A 24378-nucleotide genomic window follows, 5' to 3' on the forward strand; every position below is an offset into this window, starting at 1 on the left:
AATGAAATTCTAATTGCAGACCTTTCTTTCTACTTCTACATTTTTATCATTGAAATGCACAGGCTAAAATTTCTTCTAAGAGTTGTCTCTTCTTCTAAGAGAGTCAGTAATGCTGACCATTTGGCTAGTCACTCTAACCCTCTTCTGAGTGCAGTAACAATTTGACACCAGGCCATCTAATACTACTATCTGATGTAGAAACTGAACAGAAAATCTATTCTCTCTCCTGAAAGCTTCTGAAATTTCTTTTTGAAAGAACACTTCCTTGGCGCTGATAGATTCCAGATCACCCCAGCCCAATCATAGGGTGACTACAGATCTTAGAACTAGTAAAGAAGCTAACAGAATATGCTTTTGGATCAGTCTTTGGACCTATGTACCTTACCATCTTACCTTTGCCTTATACTGCAAACATGTCATTGTCATTCAGCCCAGTTTTTCTGGACTCTACCCATCTGATCTGGCAAAATCCAGCATCATGCAGAGTTACGTACTGGAGGCTGGATAAGATGTTCCTCATCCCAGCAACGGACAAAAGCTTTTCCTTTCTTCCTTTCTTTGCAACCTAATATTTTTGGCAGCTGCTGCCATAGGAAGGAAAAACTTGTCGAAAGAATCATTATATCCACCATGTTTATAAAAGAATTGAATCATTTTCTACAAAGTTTTTTCTTCTATCCATGTGCTGTCTTTGTAGGTGACTATTGGCACTCTCTGGCCAACTGTACCCACAAATTTGTTACCTACATGATTTCATTTTCAGATCTTAATTAACCAGAATTTAGGAAAAAGCCTTGACTCAATTTTTAAGAGCCAGCAAGACTCTTCAACTATCTATCTACCTATCTATCAATAGGTATGCCAGACTGACATTGATGATTGCAAGCAGTGGAGTTGTTTGAAGTTGAGAATGTTTTCTCAAAACCTTTAGGCTATGCAAAGAAATCCAGTCCTAAATGGAAGACTTCTCTTTTGAAGGTCCCTTTTGAGAGCAAGGGTCTCTCTAGCATCCCCATAGAGAGGACATTGTACTTGGAAGAGGTTGGAAGGCCATGAAATCTGTAGGAACACTCCAGTTCTTTTCTAAAGCCTCACTGTGGACTTGGCTTAGCTTCTTACAAGCCATACTATTTGTTAGTTGTAGCCCTCTCAAACTATGTTCCAAGAATCCTTTATGGATACAATGCTCCAACTATCACAGCCTGTCAGAGCCAAATACCCTCCTTCAAGTTGCTAGAATGCAAATAGCATGTTCAAGGAAATGTCATCATTTAGAAATTTCAGGCCTAGGACTTCTCAGATGTTATTATTAACAAGAAGTATTTTACCTTCAGTGCTCAAGGTTAGCTCTCAAGTCAGCTTCCGGTGGGGTTTTGACCATGTACTTAGAAGCGCTTCTGCCTGAAGATAGCTCAAGCAATTTTGGTTTCAGAACCTTTTGAGTCTAGCCAGAATAACAGAACATTTCCTTTATTACCAGATCTGCACTAAATGCATTTCACTCACATCACCCAAATCAAAACATTCTTCACCTGAGTATATGCTTATTGGATGTCTTTTGAGGCAATAATAGGTCTCTCTCTCTGGTAATACAACTGTAAACAACAGAAAAGTATCCACATCTGCCTGCCCAAAGAGGTATGCTGAGGTTCTCAATGATCATGCTCTTCAGTTTTATTCTGTCTGCTAGTTGTCTTTGACTACATACACGGTTTAAGAATTCTAGCCTCTGAGTCCTTTCAGACTTCATGCTAAGGCCAAGGATTATTTGTTTTCTCTTACCATGTTTCTTGGAGATTCCTAAAGCTGTTAATCAGATAACACTTCCTTTTAAGAACCTGATCCTTCTGTAGGATCTTATCTAATCTCGTCCCTTTAATGTAAAAACTCTCCAAGCCCATGTTTACCATGACATCTTTTCTACTTGTCCATACAAACATTATCTTGGTTAATAATCCTTTTGCGAGAGGTAGGATTTGGGCACTAATGACATATTTTCCTTCATTTTCCATAAAAATAAGACAGTCATCAAAACACATGTGAAGTTCTTGCCCAAGGTGATTTCTGACCATACCTATTTCATAATCAACACTTTATTTGCTTTTCCTAAGTCTTATGCTTTTACATAAATACTGTAAACCTTAAGTTAGTCATATGCTAGATTTCCATGAACAAGGAATTTTAAGAGGACTTTTCATCTCTCCATATCCACATCTGAAAGGTTGAAAATCTAACGAAAAATGTCTTGGTGGATTACATATTCTATAAAGGAGTTTTGATAAAACACTGTTATCTATGCTGTTTATAGAGGCATTCTTACACTCAACTAACATAATCAAAGGGCCCATTCAAGTAACAGTGGTGACTTCTCCAGATCATTTCAGTCTTGGCATCTTCAGGTTAGCCATTTCAAGTTCCATCTACCCCTTTGCTAATTGGAAATGAAGTTCCTGAAAACAATGCTGCATTTTGCAGTGTTGTCTTTCATGCTCTGGATAATTAGGGCTGTCTAGGACTTTTTCTAGCTGATCTTTAGCAGAATGCTGCTTGAAATTATCTACAGATAGAATAAACATGCAAAGAATCATTTAAAGAAGTAGACACTTTTCTATTCTGGCATTGTTTTTGACCACGAGGAAGCTAAAAAGGGATTGTCTAATGTGATATGACCTTACATGGAGGAACAAAGAAATACAAAAGAGATACATTTCTTTTCAAACATCTCAGTTCAACAGAGTGCAATGAATTGGGGATGTGCAGCATTGGTCAGTGACTATATAACTCAATCAGTTAAGAATTTGTTCTTAAACAAGACTTAGATTTGCATCCTGTTTGCTTTTAAAGGTGCATTAAGTACTGCATGCTGCTTGTCAYTTTATCAGATAGCTGCCAGTTACACTCGGCCTGAAGAGATCAAATGAATTCCATGCGCATTAATCTAGTCTCATAGTGCCAATACTGCTGGTACGCTAAATGCAAATTCACTCTCTGATGCTGGCCAGCAGGGGATATCTAAGGAAAGGTGTAAGAATAGGGTAAATTTGTAATAGTGTTTCCCCTGAATGTTCTCCACACACAAGAGGTCTGTGGCTCAGGAACTTTCTAAATCAAAAAAGTTATTTTTGTATTGAATAATCGGTAGTAGATTTTTTCTGTGAATTTGCCTAATCAATTTATAAGCATTTAACTTTTTAACAGCCACCACAATCCTGTTGTCCCCAGTTCTTCTCTTAGAAGAAATTCCCTATATAGTCTTTCCATTCCTCTCAAGTTTCTGTATACTTCTATGATATCCCTCCTGATCTGTCTTTTTTATAGCCTAAAGTGTCCTAGTTGGTTAGTCATTCCTTCTACGGAGTAGTTGCCTACATTTGATTGTCTCTGCTGTCTTTCACTAAACCTTTTCTAATTCTACTATAACTTTTTTAAGATGGGGAAGATGGAGCAGAATTGAATGCTGTCTTCAAGACTGAGGCAAACAGTAGATTTATACAGAGGARTAATGGTGCTCTCTGTCTTACTTTTCTGTGCTAGAAGCATACTTACACTTTTCCAGGCTCCTGTTTGTAGCCTTTGGTTATATTTTATGTTAATTATTTATACTCTGATGCTATTAAAAAACCATAGAAACTATTCTAATGTGTGCACTCTGAAATGCACCATGATTGTCTCACATTTGCTGTCATGACTCTGGTAACCCTCTTTTGAATAAATTTGTAGGCATTTGTATGCATTTATACTGATATAAGAAAGTAATATTACCCCTTGCCTTTGTCTTCACTGTCAGATCTAATGAGAAACAGAAAAAACTAAGATAGCCCAAAAAGGGGGTTCTACTGAAGTTTTAGATACCCCAAGGCATATGAGACACCTAGCTGGACCTGGCAAATATTATACAGCAGATACAGGAGTGACAGCTTGAGTCTGGAAACAATACCTTGTGGCACCTAAGATGGCACTAGATACCTTTATTTAGGCATTGAATTTCTTCCTACATTTTGGTCTGTAAAACAATCTAGCTCATATGTGTCCATCAAGAGAGCTTTGAGCTCAGAATTAGACATGTTTCTTGGTGAAGACAACAGAGCAGTAGCTGCAGTGTTTTGAATCATTGTCATGTCAATCACTTTTTGAACATTTGCATGTCAAATAGAGATTGAATATTTTAAAATAAGGATTCTTTGGATTCTCATTTAGGATGCTGGGGAAATGGTTCGGTCCTTTGTTGGTGGCTTGGAACTGATAGTCAATTTGCTAAAATCAAAGAATAAAGAAGTTCTGGCAAGTGTATGTGCAGCCATTACAAATATAGCAAAAGATGAAGAAAATTTAGCTGTTATTACAGACCATGGAGTTGTCCCTCTGTTGTCAAAACTAGCAAACACAGTAAGTAACATCCCAACATGGAGTAAGTATCTGAATTTCTTATGTCAAATTACCACATCCCCAATTAAAAAGTCAGGACACAAGGAGTGCATTTGCAGTAGCATTAAGGAAAAGCTGTAGAATCTTCCTCGTGAGAGGTATATTGGACATGAAAGCATTCTGTRGCTGTTTCTAAAGTTGCTTTGGAAGATGAGTTTCATTTTCGTAATCCCTACTGCTGAACATTGCTTTTCAGAGGTGCAGCTGCCCTATGGAAAAAGCACAAAGGGGTGAGCAAGCAATAAATCTGAACCACACAGAAAATCTCAATGATCAGACTGTATGTTACATTGTAATGCTAATCTCCAGCCAGTCTAAAAGCACTTTGAAATAATATAAAAATTTGCAGCACCTCTTACAAACAGAATAATCAGAGGCTACTGACTCCATGCCTTGCATTTCTCTCTAGTTTTAAATTCTAATATAATTAAATTAGGATTCCTTAAAAGTGTTTAAGAATACAGTTTTGCTTTCCTGTGAAATTTTTAATGTATTATATCATCTTTTATGTATTATGTTTTTATCTTCTTCAGAACAATGACAAATTAAGACGTCACTTAGCAGAGGCCATTTCCCACTGTTGCATGTGGGGAAGCAACAGAGTTACCTTCRGAGAGACAAAGGCTGTAGCTCCTTTAGTACGTTACTTGAAATCAAGTGACCCATCAGTTCATAGAGCTACAGCTCAGGCTTTATATCAACTTTCAGAGGATCCCAACAACTGTATCACCATGCATGAAAATGGAGTGGTGAAGGTGAGGTGAAAGGTTTTTCTTATTTGGAGTTCAAACTGTTGAAGGAGTTTGTCATGTTCCACAGAAGTGCACTATCATTTGAAATAGTTTTTGAAATTATTTTTGAATAATATTGCCTACCTCAAATTTTCTGAACTTCATCCTAGAAACATTTGGTTAAACAGTGAGTTAGGAAAGAGTATTTCAGTTCTAAAGATATCACAGCTAAATGATTGTTACAATATGGACATAGGATATGGATGTTCACTCCAGAATGCTTTACTTGAGTCTTACCTAGGTTGGTAATCAGTATTTTACCATTTTCAAGTGGCTTTTGCAAAAGAAGTTAGGTCATCTTACAGGATGGTTGCCTGGTATGACAGAAAGCCACCTACAGGCTCAGTGCAACTGGATTCATTTATAAGAGAGATCTTTTGGGGCCAAATTAAGGTAGAATAATACAAAAGCTGAGTTCACCTGGACTAGTTTCAATGAATTCTGTATTCACTTATAAAAATTCTTATTTTAAGAATTAAGTATGAGCCCATTCCCTGGAGGCTTTTCTCTAGTAAAAATTTTCTCTCAGAAAGATTTTTCCAATTAATTTTTATCTCAGAAATTGAAGCCAGTAGAGCTATTTCATTGGCATAGGAGACATAAGGATTACAGCCTTAGAGATGGAGACTGTAGGAATTGTCAATTTTCATAAATTTCCTAAAAGATTTGCTGTTTGCAGATTTTACTTTCACATTTAGATAAATGTATTAAAAATAAGAGTTAAATTATGATGCAGTGTTAATGTTAAATTTATGTCTACTATAATGATAGTACATTTTGTTATGAATAGTTTCAATTCTGGCACAGTCTAATAGTCTTGCATTATCATACCTATATCTATAATTGGCAATAGTCTGGTTAAAAAGACCCAGCTGGTTTAAAACATTTAAAGACTCRGCTGAAAGGCCAGTACTTAAACTGACTCAGGTATAAGCTACCCTTTCAGTCCTGGAAAGTAGCCTCTTCCCATCGCAGTTGCAGTATACTAGCTACAAGGAAAGGCATACATTACTACAGCTAATTTTAAATACTTCAGTGTCTGGCGACTTTTTATTGTTGCTTATCTTTCCATTCAACTGACACAAACCCCAACATRTCCTCCTCCTTTTTCTATTTTCTGTCTTCTTGTGGTCTATTGTTTTCATTCATTTCATTATGCAGGTCCTTTAGGTTTTATAAATTGTAACACACTAAAAGTATAAAAACAATCTTGATGATACACTTTTATGATAATTCCAGCTGGATCTAGGTTCATTTTTAGTTTTCAAGCCTAGTTAAAATATTTATACTAATTAAAAGCATTGACAAAGCCATCAGCAGCCTGGTCTGAACTCAGTGTTGACCCTGCTTTGAGCAGGAGGTTGGAGTAGACAACCTGCATTCCAACCTGCATGATTCTGTGGTTCGGATCATCTGATTTCCATCAAAACTCTTCTTTACTCTTTTTTGATAATTGAAGAATATTCTCTAACTTCACAGTGGAGTTTAATGATCCATTCTCACGATAGATCCAATCAAGGAAAATAGTCATAGTTATGATAATAGACTTTCCTAGTGTCCAGAAGCAGTCACCCCATTTGTTCTCCATCTAATAYGGAAGAAACTTTCTTCACTATATTCAGTTAAGTGGGTTTCTCAAAAGAAACAGTGTCAGAGGGACAAATTTCATCACTCTTTTATTTAGAAAGTTACAGCAATTTGTAGAATAAAATTCTGTTGTGTTTCATTCAGAAATGGAATATTCATTCTGTGAAGAAAAGTTCAGTTGAGTTCTTAAGTCTGTCTACAAATGTATGTGACTAAGAGATGCTATGTTACCCTGCTTAACTTTAAGTACTTCACAGCTCTATGAGGACTGACTTAACTTATCCTCTGTAGTTCACAAGATCTCAGAGTTTTTTCGGGGAAAGCAGACTGATTCTGCAAACGAGACTTGTTCCATAATGAGTGTTCAAAGTGCAGTYGAACTTGATCAATAATTAAGAGGTTAAAGAAGAGCAATAAGATAAAAACACCTATGAGCACACTTTGCCATGAAGAACCTAGAATAAGTCTTCGTATCTGCTTAGTATCACAATATGAAAAAGTATTGAGACAGATTTTCTGAGGTCATTCAGAATAGCAGTGAGATCGTCTCTAATATAAAAAAGTCCCACTGTTGATTCATGCCATAAGCTGTTTAGGTTGGTAGGCTGGAGTCTTTACATAGCCAGGAGGTGACTGTGAACCAAATACATAACTGAGAGAAAAAACATCAAGATTCCTTACTGCACATTTTGCTTACAGGCAGAAAAAAGGAAATAACCTTGGAAGCCATTAATTTACCTGAAGGATTAACCATTGCCAGTGCCCCCAAAAGCAAAAATAATGGAAGTTTGGCAGAATGTATTTTCAGACAAACTGAATCAAACCAGTCAGTTGACTTACACCATCCATACCAAAGCCTGTCAGCCAAGGCACAATCAAATGTACTAAATAACTGCAAACCTGTAAGGGGAGATGTGTCCAGCTCTTCAAGTGAACTGTATTCCATTCTGACTCCTACTGAAATCAGTGTGTATAGTGTAGGATCTGATCCTACATTTTGTTTGTAGATAAGGCCTAGGAGTTTTGGATGTCCTCCTTGCATGTAGAATTGAGCCCAGTCTTTCATGAAGAGGCTAATAAGAACTCTGACAAGATTACTGAAATCATGAAAAAAGTAAGAGGAAAACAAAGGAAAATAAGCATCCAAAAGCAGGATGTGGAAGAAAAAAATCATAAAAGCAAGCATTCATCTTAACTTTTAATATCTATACTGTAGACATGTTCCTCTGAGGTAATCATCCAAATTCCTTTAATAGTAAGGGATGAGAAATAGATTCTTTATTGTGCTTCATCTGTCCTAATTCAGAAACTTACACTAAAGATAAGACACTTCATTCTCTACTGACCATACTGTCTGGTCTCTTTTGATTATAATGGGAGTGCTGGTTCAAAATTTTAATCTACACATCTGCATTGTAGGTATCTATGCTTAGAGGGGGAAGTCCCAACCCAAGGCAGTGAAGAAGAGAAATCCTTTAAATGCCTATACAGTCTTGTCCATTATTAGAGGAGAAGGACAGAATTCTGAATAATAGTGCAATTAGAAAGAACTATTCAAAACTATTTTATTCTCTATTTGGAAAAAAAAAACAGATGAAGTGCATTTATATGATATGATGGTAATGAAATACTATCTGCCCAGCAGTAACAGATACATTTTAAAAATGCTCTAATAAAGACAGATGTTTTAAATTAGTGATCTAATTAACTTGGATCTAGGGATTTTGGAAAAAAAAAAATCTTTGGAACATTAAGGATGAATTCCTTTCTAACTTTAGCCACTTTTAGTGGTGTAGTCCAAAGTAGTCTAAATTAAGGCACCTTCTGTAGTCAATGGAGAGAAAGGCACCTGCAGATTTACACTAGCTGAAAATAAGTGCCCAAGACATCTGGATGGAATAGACTTGTGAAGGTGCCTATCTTTTTCCACTGAGTGTAGAAAGGACCTAGGTTACTAGTTCAGACTYAACAGCTAGCTTTTAGCCAGCTAAATTTAAATTAATATGCTCCTGAATGTTGACTTTCAACAAGTCTTGCAGTACAGAAGTTACAGCACTGGAAGAAAAGTAATGTTGTGCCAGTATTTAAAAAGCCTAAGTAAGACTATAGTGCTGTAAATCAGGCACTATTCTCATCTTAGTCATAGATTCATACGTTATAATACTAGAAGGGATCATTATGATGATGTAGTCTGACCAGCCCAGCTCACACAGAGCAGAGACATTGCTTCAATTTGTTTCTGTTTGGAATAAAGTATATCTTTTAGAAAAACACTGACTATTTACTTAAAAAATTCCAGTGATGGAAAATCCACTAGAGCCATGATAACTTGTTCCAGTAGCTAAATACCTTCCTCATAAAAACATTTGCACCTTATTTGTAGCCTAAACATGTCTAGCTTTATCGTATGCCGTTATATATATAATACTGTTGCTTGGTAGACTGAAAATCCTATCTAACTCCTGTTCTCATACACATTCTTATAAAGTAAGATCAAATCACTCCATAGTTATCTCTTTAATTAACTAAGTCGGTGGAATTTCTGATGGAATCTCTACTCTGTCTTTTCAATTCTTTAATTATTTTTGTGGGTCAACTCTGAATCCTTTATTTTTTAACTTTTTTGGACTGAATTTCAACATACTTCAGAACATGATTCAGTATTCCAGTAATAGCTGTATGAATACTCAGTCAGGTAAAATAACTTTCCCATTTCTGTGTAAGCTCTGTTTGAACATCAGAGATTTTCATTTGCCTGTTTGGCCACAATATTGCCCTCAAAGTTTGTTTGGCCAGTTTTCTACTTTGATTTCCATGTCTTTTGGAGAACTGTTTGCCAGGTTAGAAATTCTCATGCTATAATATTGGCCTGCATACACAGGACTAAAAATTAAAAGAAGGCAATATTTTTAATGTAAATCACCAGTGAAGTTAGACCTTGTGAAATAAGTTGATATCTTTTTTTTTTTTAAGAGATTAAATCAGTGTTGAATATTTGTCAATACACTTTGTAAACCTCAAATGAATTAGCTGTCTTTTCATAAGAATCATTCACATTTTAAAGCAACCACAAATTTTATTCAAGCATTTTATTGTTTTAGAGAAGTTTAAGAGATCAACACACTTGACATTTCCTATAATGCCTTTAAAACAACATACTACATTTCCATAGTAGCAGATTCTAGTTTTGGCAGAGATACAACACATTAGAAAACGGAAAGAGTTCACTGGCTGAAAAGGTGATAAATGCTTCTAAATTATGTAGACACAGATGGATTAGACTCTGTGAAAAGAATACCTTTAAATAGTAAAGTATGAAACTACAGAAGAGTATATTCTTCTTTTCAAGTGTACTTTCTACATTTGCAAGTACCTCATCAGGTAGTATATAAATATTCTAAAACACTTAGGGATATCTTCTCATTGAAGTTATTTCCAAGATCACATGAGGATATCCTCATGTTTTGTCTTGGGATAAGGTTTGTGCTTGAATTCTTAACTAATTAAATAACAATGTTTATTTAATAACATTATTAATTTGTAAATTATTTATATATTTACCTGTAATGTGATGATGTTTAAAGCCATTCATCACAGTTGAGCAGTTCACTTTGCTGGGCAGTGAAGATGACCCCAGAAAACTTTCAATCTGAACGTATGACAGGACACAAAACAGTGGAGATGAACAAACAGATAGCAATGGACTGGTAGAAAAAAAATCTGTAGAAATATTGATCGTTTTTGATAATCTAGAAGATTATCAAAAGTAAAGTAAAACTAAGATACAACTATGGCTATTTGTTTGGTTGGTTTTTGAAAAACAAGGAAATGGGGCCACTAAAGAGCAGCCAGTCACCTAGAAATTAAGGAACTTACATGGGAACCATACCTGGTGCTGTTAGTAGTTCTTTTCCATGTATGTGTCTCCTCTGTTGGCTACAGAAAGCTACAGTAAATTAGCCTCCATCGAGCTCTGCAATATTCTGAACTGCTTTTATTATCCAGACAAGTCCATTTTAAGATAGTTATGGCTATACTATACTATAAACAAGTCCACTGTCTCCTATTTTTACTCCATTGTATATACATAACTGTATTTTTTGGACTAGAGGAAGACAGACAGATTAACTCAATGATTACAGTACATACCTGACATGTAGATCAGACTTTCAGTTAGTGTACTGACATTTTTTAGTACTGAAGGTGTATGTCCTGCCTACCACTGTATAGAACTGATTTTTAACCTAACTCTGGGGCCTGCTTCTTTGAAATATCTGCGTAACATGGAAGTGCTCTATTTTCTTATTATGAAGAAATATTAATAGATCCCTTACAGAATATCAATTGTTATAGCATATAGGAACTTTATCAGGAATGCTGAAAACTTAATTTAAAGTACCCACTATAATAAGGCAGGCGAAGAAGGACTCATGCTCTTAAGAGTGGGACTTAATGTATATATGTGCATGCACATATGTGTATATATATATATATTAATTAATCCATCAGAGTTGTTCCTGTCTTCCCATCAGCAGATAAGCTCAAGAGATATATGGGGGGAGGCAGTTTAATAAGTTTTTGGGGGGGCCAAAGAAGATATAATGGCTACAATGTGTTTTCTGAATGCTGTTACAATTTAATATATAGGAAATAATTGTAGATTTTAAAATTCTATTACTATTATTAATTGTAGGAAGGTTGATCACACATAGATTCTTCCATTCTCTTGTAATAATCTAAGATGTAAAAATGTCTGGTTTTACCATGATTTATAAAAGTTACAATGACATGTAGATTTAATATGTGAAATGTTCTTATATACTGTTATAATGACTGCATTATAAAATACATTTTGTGTATGTTATTGTACAGTGCTTTCAGAATATTGGCCATTGTTTGCTGAAGTCATAAATCCTTACAAGAAGTTGTAGCTAACTTTTTTATGTAAAAAGGTTTTCATAAGACCATTCTTGTGAAATAAATGTATGTGAATTGCAAAGTACGGATGACAGTTACTAGCAGTTTCTACTGCAAATATTCTAAAAACAGTTTCTGCTATAAACCATATAAATCTGAAGTTCAGAAACTGAGATGCAAATGCACTGGTATCTACCTCATTAGGTGTATTTGGTTTAGGGGTAGTTTGTTTTGGGAGGTGTGGTTCTTTGATGAGAGCATTGCGTATAGGATACACAGTTTTACATTATCACTCAAGATTTAATAAAATCTTTTTTTAAATCAGTCCAAAATATTTCGTATGATATCTATTTAATAATTTAGTAATACATATGTGTGGTACACATATATTTGCTTATTTATGTCTTTACATTTTTATTTTCAATTTGGAAGAACCCATTTTTTAACAGTCATGGTTGGCTCTATTCTGGCTCCACAGTTTAGGCTGGAGGTACAGTGTGTTTGGCATATACCCCAAGCTGATGCCTGTTGCTTTTTATAAATTAATTATAGTCCTTGGACATCAAGAAAGGGCACTAGATGGCAAAATTGCTGCATGTCTGTCAGCTATAGAAAGTGTGTCCAGTTCCTTTGCCCACAAAGGCATTGATCAGATCACTTGAAAATTTCAAAAACAAGAAGTTCCATAAACTGAGTCCCGTATTACCATATTTCATTTTGTTTCAGAAGAATTACTGAAAATTGACAATGTTACATCACTGCAATTTTTATTCTTAGCAAGTAGCAGGTGTGAACATTTTCATTACTATTCCAGCTCTGGGAAACAGAAACCAGAAAGCCTTATCCTTCCTAATAAGCAGAATTACACCATTCATAAAGTAGGGATACTTGCATATAAAACATTTTGCTTTTGCACTCTTGCCAAGGGTGATAAAGTTTCACTTCAGTGTAGATTAAACCTCAGATTTTAGATGACTTTTCAAAATTTCATATTACTAAAGTTTATAATATGTAGCAAGTGTACTGTTAGTCTGGCTGATCTCARATGAGAAAAAGCAGCAGCCCAAGGGAGATCAGCTTATCTTTGCCCAAACTCTGTGCTTCAGGAGACCTCTAGGTTAGTAACGTTTGGATAACAAACCCAGAAGCTGGCATAAAGCTCCTCTTGGCACTTTTWAAACATCTTTAGTCTTATAAAAAGAAGCTTGTCCCACTAAGCTGTAGGTTTGTTGGAGCTGTTTAACAGTAGCTGTGCCCTGCAGCTCTTCTAGTGATAAATGAGCCGTTTCAAATAAATGCAATTGCAGCCAACTGTGCAGAAGGAATCATTAAAAAAAATTTAAATAGACATTTTTGAAGCTTAAAAATGCACAAACAAAGTATGTTAAACCAAAATATATGCTGTTCCTTTTAATGGAAAAGATTGCTACTGGCTAAGTCTGCCAGCTTCAATAGGTGTGCCAAAAAGCCTAGGAATCTGGCAGAGTCCATAGATAGCAGTTCCATCTTTCATCTATATTTCTTTTCTGTATTTATCTTGCTTTAGAAAATGCAGGGAATGTCTTTTCCTTCCGACTTGGCACTATTTCTAAACCACAGAAATACACAGAGCAGCTTCTTGCAATTGTTTAGCTCTCTGCACCATCTGATCCTTCTGACTATGTGAAATGTTTTCTTCTAATTTGACAATAATAAGAAAGAAGAAGAATATTAGATTTTTTTCATTTTTATGCAAGAATATCTTAGCTAAATTGTCAATTACTAAAATTGATTTTCTTAATTGAAAGATATTGGCTTAATGCACAAGGGCAGAATGCCAAGTAATTATTTTTGGCATTCAGCTGATCAAAAATAGTTTCCTTGTATATACAGAGCTATTCACAGAAGCTGAACATAAGAAATAATAATAATGGTATTTTGGACTGTGTGAATAAGTCTATTTTGACATTCAGTGAAAATATGATCCATTTACCCTTAAAAACAGCAGTTCTTGTATACACGCATATATATATATTTGCATACATACACACAGATACATATGTGCAAATAGAGGCTAAATTATCACTCAAGAGTCTTTAATGTACCAAAATAAGCATTCATTATTGCCATCTATGAAAACTTCTTTTTTTTCCTTCTTCCTGTAGAATCAATCAGGCTTAGTTAAAATTGGCTTCAAGCCCTAGTCGTTGTAATCTTTTCAACATTGCCTTTTCAAACAGCACACTGCAGTATCTTTTAGCAATGCAGCATATCTTATTGCTGTTGTCTACGAGATACAGATGCTAAGAAAAAGCCCTTTTAAAAAGTGTAGATTGTAAGATGGGTTCTAGTCTTAATGTTCCTTTTCAGTGTTCTGTATTTTGGCATAAAGTCTAATGGGCTGATCAAACTGCCAAGGAGCAGGAGGTTGGTGAGAATTTTGTCATTGGTTTAACTAAGGGCTGGGCCAAACTCACTCATCACTGATCACAACAATGATGATATAACAATCAATTTTATGTAAAAGTTAAAGTGTATCTTCTAATATATTATTAGTGAAAGTRCATACAGTCATTTTATTTGAAATTTCAGTTTATTTAATTTTGTATTAATCTCCAAAGATGATAAGTGGCTATATTTACCATTTGCTAATCAATACACAAATTCTTGCAACAGCTCATGATAATTTCTAATCTATGATAATTCTGAAGAAAAAAATAGTGTTAAAGTGAAAGAACATTGGCCCATATTGCTAGTTAAGTAACAAAGGAGCTGGATACACTGCATGTTTTACATTATCTTTGGATCTGGGGAAAAGGGAAAGCTACACAGAAAGTKATTTTAGGTTGTATCCAGTCTACACATTGCATCCATGCTGACAATAAAAAGATAAAAATTTAGAAAATCTCCATGTCATAGAACTGAGAAAACAGACACTGATACTGGAATCTCAGGCTAAAATACATAGAATCATAAAATCAGTAAGGTTGGAAAGGACCACCGGAGATCATCTGGTCCAACCTCCCTGCTCAGCAGGGTCACCTAGAGCATGTTAGACAGGGTTGCGTCCAGGCGGGCCTTGAAGATCTCCAGAGAAGGAGACTCCACAACCTCTCTGGGCAACCTGTCCCAGTGCTCCGTCCCTCTCACAGGGAAGAAATTCCCCCTCACGGTCAGGCGSAACTTCTTGTGCTTCAATTTCTGCCCATTGCCTCTTGTCCTGTCACATGCGACAACTGAAAAGAGTTTGTCCCYRTCCCCTTGACACCCTCCCTTCAGGTACTTGTACACATTGATMAGATCCCCCCTCAGTCTTCTCTTCCCCAGGCTGAAGAGGCCCAGCTCTAGCAGCTGTTCCTCATAGGGCAGGTGCTCCAGCCCTCTGAGCATCTTCGTAGCCCTGCACTGGACTCTCTCCAGTAGTTCCATGTCTCTCTTGTACTGGGGAGCCCAGAACTGGACACARTACTCGAGACGAGGCCTCCCMAGGGCTGAGTAGAGGGGCAGGATCACCTCCCTCMACCTGCTGGCAACACTCTTCCCAGTGCACCCCAGGAGACCATTGGCCTTCCTGGCCACAAAGGCACATTGCTGGCTCATGGTCAGTCTGTCATCCACCAGCACTCCCAGGTCCTTCTCTGCAGAGCTGCTCTCCAGAAGGTCAGCCCTCAGCTTGTACTGGTGCCTAGGGTTATTTCTCCCTAGGTGTAGGACTCYGCACTTGCCCTTGTTGAACCTCATGAGGTTCCTACGTATATATCTGTGTTCAATATAGAGAGATTAAAAATTTTTAATGAGTATTTGGAACACCTAAAGCCTGAATCGCCCTGTGGAGGTCCTGTCTTTACCACTTCTTCCCCATCTCCTGCCATGTCTACAGTAGTGTGGGATGATTCCAGGTTTATTTGTTTATTTTTATTTATTTATTTGTTTGTTTCTTTTTATCTCTTTCATCTCTGCGATCTGCAGGATATCCAAAAGTCATTAGATTGGATTAGTACCTCTGCAGGAATCCAAGGACAGGTAATTGCTGTAGTCTAGAGGCACTAGGCAACTGGAGTGTGTACATATCTCGGKGAGGCTTGTCTGTCCTGACTTTCCTGGACATTAGCTGTACAGTATGCACTTTATTAGTCTTTTGCTTCTCAAAGTGTTATACTTTTTCAGCAGTTGCTCTATAGTTCTATTCATCTGCAATAAACCTGTTGCTATTTGGAAGTGCTGGATTTACATTACTTGGATTTTAAGAGAACATTCAACMGAACTCTTCACCAAAAGCTCTTAAGATATTAAATTGCTATGTTATGAGAGACAAAGTTCTAAAAATGGTAAATAATTGGTTAAAAATGTGGAACCAAAATGTCAGAATTAAGGTCAGGTCTTGTAGCCAATGGATCTTGCCATCGAGTATTTCATAAATCATATGGAACCAGTGGTGAAAGATGAGGTTGCGAATTTTGCTAACAATACTTCAGTTGATCAGGGCAGTAGAGACACTGGACCATACAGTACAGTACAAATGTGCAGCAGATCCAATAGGGCTGCCAATAACTATCTGTTAGAACTGATAAGTTGTCCTGATATTTGGGCAAGGCTATAAAGTCCTCACAAATGATTTAAACTTTTTTTTCTTTTTCTGTGTAAAATACAGCTAGGAACACCTTGAAGCCATACATCCATGACTTTTAAGCTTGACTTTGCTTCTGATTGGTCAYGCTATTTCTGTTTATCTCTATACTTTTCATCTCATCATCCAAGAAGTCTCATAAAATTTGCAGTTAACCGTAAGAGTTATTTATCTTTAAATTTGTCTTGACTTCCTGGGGGAAAGAAATTGATTTTCTATCTAATTCTTCAGCATCACATATGTATAAAACAGAATTGTGTTTATGAGAAGCCATTCTTTATCAAATGCCAGTATTCTGCATAAAGAGGCCCCTGTTCAGGGGAGGATGTTAAGTTTCCTTGATTTGATCATGATTTAAGCATGTGATGAAATATTTTCCTGGAAAAGTAGCCTCCTTGAGTTGGGATGTGAAGGATTAAAAAGAGAGTGTATTCCCCACAAAGGAGGGCTGCTTTGTCTTACACCAAATTCCTGATAATGTTATAGGTAGGTTGCAGTGTGCCTGAGTATACTCACCAAAGAATGTCCAACATGCTGTCAGAATTGTTCTTACACTAGCGTTAGTGTTATGAAATGATTATTAGGATAGCTAGTTAAACAACCTTTCCAGTCATTTCATGCTACTTGAGATATAAAGTAGTCATTGCACTATGTGCAGAGTATTAATCCCAATTCTCTTTAGCTCTCTACAGAGTCCTGCTAGAAGGTCCAYATGATCTTTCTTCTTTTTTCTTCTTCTAAAGTATAAAGTTGTATGGTTTTAAGAAATTATATTTATCTTCCCTCACATGCTTTAACCATCATAACAGCATAAACTTACACATGAGCTTAAGCACAAACTACTTTAACCAGCATAAAAGCTCTATCAGAACTTTTATACATATTACAACCCTCACTTGCGTAACTATAACTTTTTTTTGTTAAAACTAAAGAAGCCCAAGCAAACAAACCAAAAACTTCTCCAAAACTTGAAGCTTAGAATTAAAATTGTGTAATCATTCAGTAAGAAAGTTGAAGGCAGGCCTGTGCTCTAATCAGAGGAAAGTTTTAGGCTTAATTACTATCAGTGATTTTTGTATTCTCTACTGGATAGTTATGGCATTAGAGACGAAAGGAAGCAGCCCAAGGCCACTAATATTTGCTGGCTGACATGTACCAGGCCGGCGGGCAGGTAAGGGTGCTTGCTTGCAGGCTACCTACACAGTGTCTTTCCAAATCTCCAATCTCACAAAAGTTCCAAAATCAGCAGCTAATAATAATTTGTGGCCAGTCTTTTTACGTCTTTGAGACAGTTTTGTGTTTAGGRTAATTTTTTGTTTCTTTTCTTACAAAACATTTGTATAATTCCACACTAGAGAACTGTAGGCAAATCACAAATAATTAGGCTGAATATGACCTGAATGGAGTGCTAGTTCAAGCCTTCTCTTATGTTTAAACCACAAAAAACCTGAAACAATTATCTTTCACAATAAGATTGCATGGAAGTGCTTTTCTACAGCAGAGACTTTATGAAAGCATAGGAATTTCTAGCACAAGTAAATGTATTTTATGATCACTRTATCACACGGTGTTCATAAACTAATGCTCAAATGACTCTGAAGTTTGGGATGATTACAGAAAGTTGAATCTTCAGTAAAAATTAATTATTCCTTTTTTCTTGTCTAACAAATAAAGAAGCAGTTTGAGAATCTGAAAAAATAACTTCCTCTGTGTTCATTCTTGCTCCTATTTTTCTCTTCCCTGACATCATACATTTAATTGTCTTTTGTCTTCCACAGCATTACAAAAGTAGTGACAAAAAAGAACAATACAAAAGTTAAAATAATCAGTATACACATAGTTCTGAAAATCTCATTATCAATTTTAAAATAGGGTAAAATAARGAAAAATGCATTCCCTTAGTTCATCTCATCTTGTAATCCAACATAGAAACTTGCAAGGTAGACAGAAAGGAGAGACAACTCATGAAATCCACAGATGGGAATGAACATGTTGTCTATACATAGACCCTCATCCGTGAAAGGCCCCAGCTCATTTCTTACTCACTCACTTTCGGAGTTTCATATTGGTATGAATAAAGCCAGGCTGTGTTTATACCAGCTATAGATTTATTTATACTGTCATTTTCCTTTTCTTTCTGTGTTTAATGTAATTTCTGTCTGCTAAGTATCCTTAGTAGTGCCCCAAAATGAAGGAAATTAATACAGGAAGAACAGCAAATAAATAACCAATTCAAATAGACCTCTCATGTTTTGACGTGACACAGATTATTGGCTTTCTGGATTACAAGAGGTACTAATTGTATGCAAAAGAATAGTGAAATTATATATGTATTTATTCTCATTTATGCTAGCTATTACTTGTTCTGGGAAGTTACCTTCAGTTATCTCAAGAAGGAGATCCAAATATGAAAAATTAAATTCTAATTAAAWTATTGTTATTAAATTACATATTCTYATCTTGGAATCTGYSCAGAGCAGATTCTAGAAGTCACTTTTTTATTCTGTGATTGTACATATGTATGTTTCATTAGTTTCATGAGATGTTCTAATTAAGCGTTTTCTAGTACATTCACTTAGCTTARAAAACAAACTAGGAGCTGAACAATGCCATTCATCTTCCAGTTTAGTGAATGCAGACTCTGCTGTCACCCACACATCTCAAAACCGGAGATTATAGCTTAGTCTTCTAGTATGCCAGAAAAACAACATATTTAAAATTTTCTGGCTCGTTATTTGAAATAAATACTGTCATATGAGTCTCCTGTAAGAACATCCTGCTTTTATCCCCAGACTTTAATACGTAAGGTTTACTAGAAAAAGTGTCCCACTGGTTTTGACTCTTATGATCATATATAGGCAGAGATATAGACACTCAGATCATTAGACCTAAAGCTATATTGACTTTAAAGATCAAAATCAGTACTTGGAATTGCATACAAAAGAGAATTAGAAGTTAATTCAAACTTTGAAATTGTGGTAGATGTTGCATACCTTTAAAATTAYGAGTATGGTCAGATTTTGTACCTTTTTCTCAGGTAAGATGCAACTTGAGATAAATATTGCAAAATTTGTCACTGATCTGGAAACTGTGGTTTCTGATTGCCCCAGCTCGATGTTGTCTTCAAAGACAATGTAGTTACAGTGCATTTCAAGAAGACTGGATAAACTAGAGAACCAAATGCGCCATATTTTCAGAATAGGAATGTTAATGGACAGCTTAGGGCCCCTTCTGTTTCTCTGACTCACTGCTGATAGTTTATTTCCAAATGCCCTCTCTTAGCTCCCATATAMTCTTTGCATGACTGCTAGAGATAGAGAGACACACGGAGACGGAATTACAATATTCACAGTAATGGTAACTTTAACAAAATTAGGAAAATTAAGACTAAACTAGCAATTCTTTCTCTAATTACTTGTACTATCCTCTCAGTAATATTTGGGAAGGGAGGACAATATATAAGTGGTGCTCACTTAAAATGAAAAAGAAAAATGTGACAAATGTGAAAAAGCAGGTAAGTAGGGAAAAGAAATAGGAAATAAGAGTAAGAAAGATTGATCAGGTTGGCAGCAATATAAGGAAAGGATGGTCCCCAGCATGTCGTTAAGCCAAACTAAATTATRAAAAGGAAAGGAATATATATGGTGTAAGTCCACCATTTTGAATGTCCATGTAGTAAGCAAGCAGGCTCCTGTTTAAATCTTAATAAAACAAATTTCCAGTGAATTGAAAAAATGTCATTCTTTTGATATTATGAAAAAGTTCTTTATTCTCTCTATCCCTCCAAGAGCCTTTTATATGTTAATCTTCTCTTGAAAACTACAATGAAATGAAAATAAAATAGAGAAAGTGGTTCAAATGAAAATATGCTGCAAGACCTTTGGCTTCATCACTTCTGGATTATCAGATCTGCGTATTGCTTTTTGTGGGATGAATTTCATATCCCATAAGACTCCCTGTACATTGGAATGTTCATGATGATTGAATTCTTTCTAAATACTGCACCAAACTTCTTACAGCTGAGTACAGATTCAAAATACCTGCCTTTAAGGACCCAACYCAGTTACATATAATCAAACTTTTTAAACAAAGATTAAAAAACATTTTTAGTGTTAACTTTATTTAGGTATGTTACCTTGCATGGTGTGTATATATTTCATTAGACTCACATATGAAATTGGTGGAAATATTTGTAGACCTTTGAATTACATGGATATGGGAAACCTTAAAACTTAGAATATTTTAAAGTAAATATAAGTTAATACTAAACTATTTTATGTTTTACCATTTAGCATTTTGTTYACTTTCTCCTTTTCATTGATATTCCAGAATTCTCTGCCCATTTGTTTTGGCCTTGCAAGAAGTGGTGCATCCTCCTCTGAATAATTATAAAATTAGAAGTAATAGATAATTAATGCAGATGAGATGTAGAAAGAGCTGTAGGGTTTTTTTCAGATTTTGTATAAACAGGCAAAAATGTATRTATATTTAAATTGTGTATATTGTATTCTAATGTAGAATTTAGAYATTCAGGGTTGTATGTATTTTCCAGCAACGGAAGCAATATAACCTTATTGAAGAGCCTTAGAACTATCATACTATTTAGTATTTTATTAAAGTGTATCTGAGAGGACTTCTATTCCAGAGAATTACTCCCATTGTTGTAGGCACAATTAGATAAGCTGGAGAAAGATAATCCTTGACCCAGATACCTTCAATTTGACTATAATAAAGGAGGCTACTAGATGAAAGAAAGAGAAATGGATAGATAACAGGAAGGAAAAGGAAGAAATGAAGCTGTACACATAAGAATTTTAATCTGCAAATCTATCATGACATGAAATCAATTGAAATTCACTGAAATGGTGTATTCTAAAGAAAGAGTAAACATCTYGTGATAGGATACAAATAAATCAGACTACTTCACTGAATCTACCAAGCCATACTATTCTGTCTCTCTTGTTTCTTGGCAATCCTTTGTTTGCTGGGATTCAGCTGAACAATCTGCAGCTCCATAAAAGCTCAGGTATTCCCTCASACATGGTCATACAGGAAAAGGTAAACATCTGCAGAGGACGAATCACCTGTGCTAACTCCCAGGAAGAGTTAGGTGGATCGTCCTTCGGCAATGCACCACAAGCTGCAGACAAGTTTGTTGTCATCTTGACACTTTGCCCCCAAGTCCTGCATCCGTTTGTAGACAGGGAGGGGTTTTGCCCCTGTACCCCGTCACTGCTTTCCTGCAGAAGGGTGGGAAAGAAGAGGCAGCTGCTCACCAGCCTGCTGACCACCACATTCAGAAGGGGCACCTTAGCTCAAGTGGCAGCTTTCAGGCCTCTTCATCCCACTAGTGCTGTTTGACTGAGTTATCCTCTTTCCATCGCTGCCAGAATGGAGATGTGTTTCAGGGGAGAGAGAAGAGGAGAGACAGGCATGAGAGAGGAGAGGGAAAGAAGTCAGGTGGGCTCTTCRTAGGATTTCTCCCAGCCCAGCAGGAGACTGTCTGTGTGCACCTCTTCACATTCAGAGTGACTGGACTAGGCTACATCAGGGGCTGCTCGGACTTCAGTCCCAGAGAGAAGACCATGTAGATGAGAGGGAATCAGCATAGTGGGTGCCCATCTTCTGCTGTCCCTGGGATTGCTCAGGACTGGACTTTCTGCCTCTGCTAGCTCAGAGTATTCCTCGACATAGATGAATTTACACCTGAAATCTAGTCTTTGTGCCACCTGAGAAAAACAAAATTAACAGAAAATACTGCAGAACTTGGACTAGTGTCTTTTTAGGAGGCTGTGTGGTACATGTTGTCTTATCTTTTCACTCTGCTGAAAGAGAAAATCGGGAAATCAGCCTGACTTTTGGTTTAGAAACAGTGACTTAGCTTAACTTTCATTATGCTTTGATTGTGCAGTATATTTTATTATTTATAATTTAATTGTATGAGAAATATTTTCATAGGAGTATGTGTAACATAACTCTCAAACTAGGTGCTTTAATATTTTCCAGTGTGCAGTACAGTGTTGAAAGTTAGCAAAATGCTGGCTGGAGCTAGACTGATACTTTCTTGGATAAGTTTCTACCATATGCTTTTATTTAAAGATATTTTTTTCTTTTAGGTTAGATTTATAAAAAGCATGTGAAAAATGTCTTTTTTGGAAAAGAAATGTTATGCAATTAGAAGATCAGAGTGTTAGAAATTCAGCATCCTTTAGGAAATGTTGCATATAAAACAAGTCAGACATTAAATCTAAATTAAAAAAAAAAGGCGAGTCCTACTACTAACTGGAAATGCTATGTCAATCTACAAGATGTCATCACCAGCGTAACAGATAGAAACACTCATCGTATTGAAGCAAATGTCTTTAGTTCCAGAAATTTTAGGCTCTATGTGAGCTCTGACTAGCTTCCCAGTCTGTATCTGGATATGAATCTTGTTGAAGGAGTTTGTCCGTATTTCCTTCTATTTAGAAAACAAATCAAATAAAATTTGTTTTGCAAAGCAGAAAATAGGAAGAAGCCAGAAAAAAGGGGATATTAAATATTCTTTTTAGTGTTATTCTGTATTCATTATTTTCTTTCATGTTTACAGGACTCTAGAGTATTGAATAGGCTGATTTTTATCTGTTTTGCATGAGTGAAGAAATCTCTGTCCAGCAGTATTGCTCTATACTTCCCACTGTTTTGAAAAACATGTAAATAAATCACATGACTAACCTCTTATTTTAACATGAATACATGCAAAAGTGTATTCTGCCTTAAAACATCACTTCCTTTGTCTCCTGCTTCCCACTAGTGAGTCTGGAAGCTGCAATAACTGTGACTAAAGGAAAGTGAGTACTTAAAAATTACTGTATGCAATACACAGAGCACCGGTACCATCTGAGATTTTGTCAGATTCAGAGTTTATTGGTGCAAATCTTCAAACGTGCATTTTTTATGCTCTGAAATTCCCTTGTGCTACTTCTTATGTAGAAGTGAAAAATCCTCAAAAGATATCTTCATAGAAAAGAGTTACTAGCCTTCTCTGAAAATATCATTTTTATTTGGTTTTATTTTACTATGGATCCATTCCCAGATTTTGGAAGGAGACTTTTACAAGTGCTTATCTTGATGTCTTTCTTATCCTATTTGAAGAAATAGTTTCAGTTAATTATTTTCCATTTGTAGAGATGTCACTTTAAGGAAGCTATACCTTTTCAGACTGTGGAAGATGGCAATACTCATGATACACCAATATGCAAGTAAATGCCATGGCTTACACTCTTAGGTCTTACTGCTGCCCTGAGGAGCAAAAAACTTTCCATTTTTGTTATCCCTTTGGTTTGTCAGAGAAAATAAGACCCAACAATGAGAATTTGCTAAGCGTGTCTTCAGAGCAGGAGTTCCTGCCAACAGTCTGGGGAACTCCAGACTGGTCAGCCTCATTTAGGTCCACGGGGAAATTATGGAGTTAGTTTTCTTGGAACACACTACTGGACTTACGAAAGAGCAGCAGATGACTGGGAACAGTCAGCATAGATTTACCAAAGGTAAGGCAGGCCTGAGCAACTTGATTGCTTTCTATTATAAAGTGACTAGGGAGTATGGATGAGGGGAGAGCAGTGGGTGTCATTTGCTCTGACTTTAGCAAGATTTTCAGAAGTTTCCCACAATATAATTCTGTCTAGGTTAGGATGTTTTATGATTTAGATGGACAGACAAGCAAATGTGTAAAAAAAAAATGGTTGGAAGAGTCAGCTCAGAAGGTAGTGGTTAATGGGTCATAATCTACCTGGTAGCCAGTAACAAGTGGAGTGTCACAGGGCTCTCTACTGGGATATCTGTGTCCCATTTACCATGTTTACCAGTGACCAGAAGGCAATGGAGTGCTTACTCGTAATGTTTGCAATGACATCAAACTGCAAGGCAAGGCAGCGAGAGGAGTCAATATATTTGAGGACAGGGCTGCCATTCAGAGGTATCCAGACAGGGCTGGAATGGGCTGGCAAGAATAAATGCAAAGTCTTGTACCTGCAAGGGAAGAACCCCTTACAGTGACACAAGCTGGAGACT

General features: G+C 36.2%; 1 protein-coding gene across 2 annotated transcripts in view; it reads left to right on the forward strand.

Annotated features, from left to right (window-relative positions):
* Nucleotides 1–24378, forward strand: part of ODAD2 (outer dynein arm docking complex subunit 2) — a 93742-nt gene that overhangs the window by 65069 nt on the left and 4295 nt on the right. For both annotated transcript variants that reach the window (XM_085318284.1, XM_085318285.1), the window contains exons 17-18: nucleotides 4198–4386; nucleotides 4959–5180. In XM_085318284.1, the coding sequence (XP_085174410.1) occupies nucleotides 4198–4386; nucleotides 4959–5180 (411 nt within the window). The remainder of the gene's footprint in view (nucleotides 1–4197; nucleotides 4387–4958; nucleotides 5181–24378) is intronic.

Source organism: Rhea americana, unplaced genomic scaffold (assembly GCF_003343005.1).
Source record: "Rhea americana isolate MKP2758 unplaced genomic scaffold, rheAme1 scaffold_53, whole genome shotgun sequence".
NCBI classification, from domain to species: Eukaryota; Metazoa; Chordata; class Aves; order Rheiformes; family Rheidae; genus Rhea; species Rhea americana.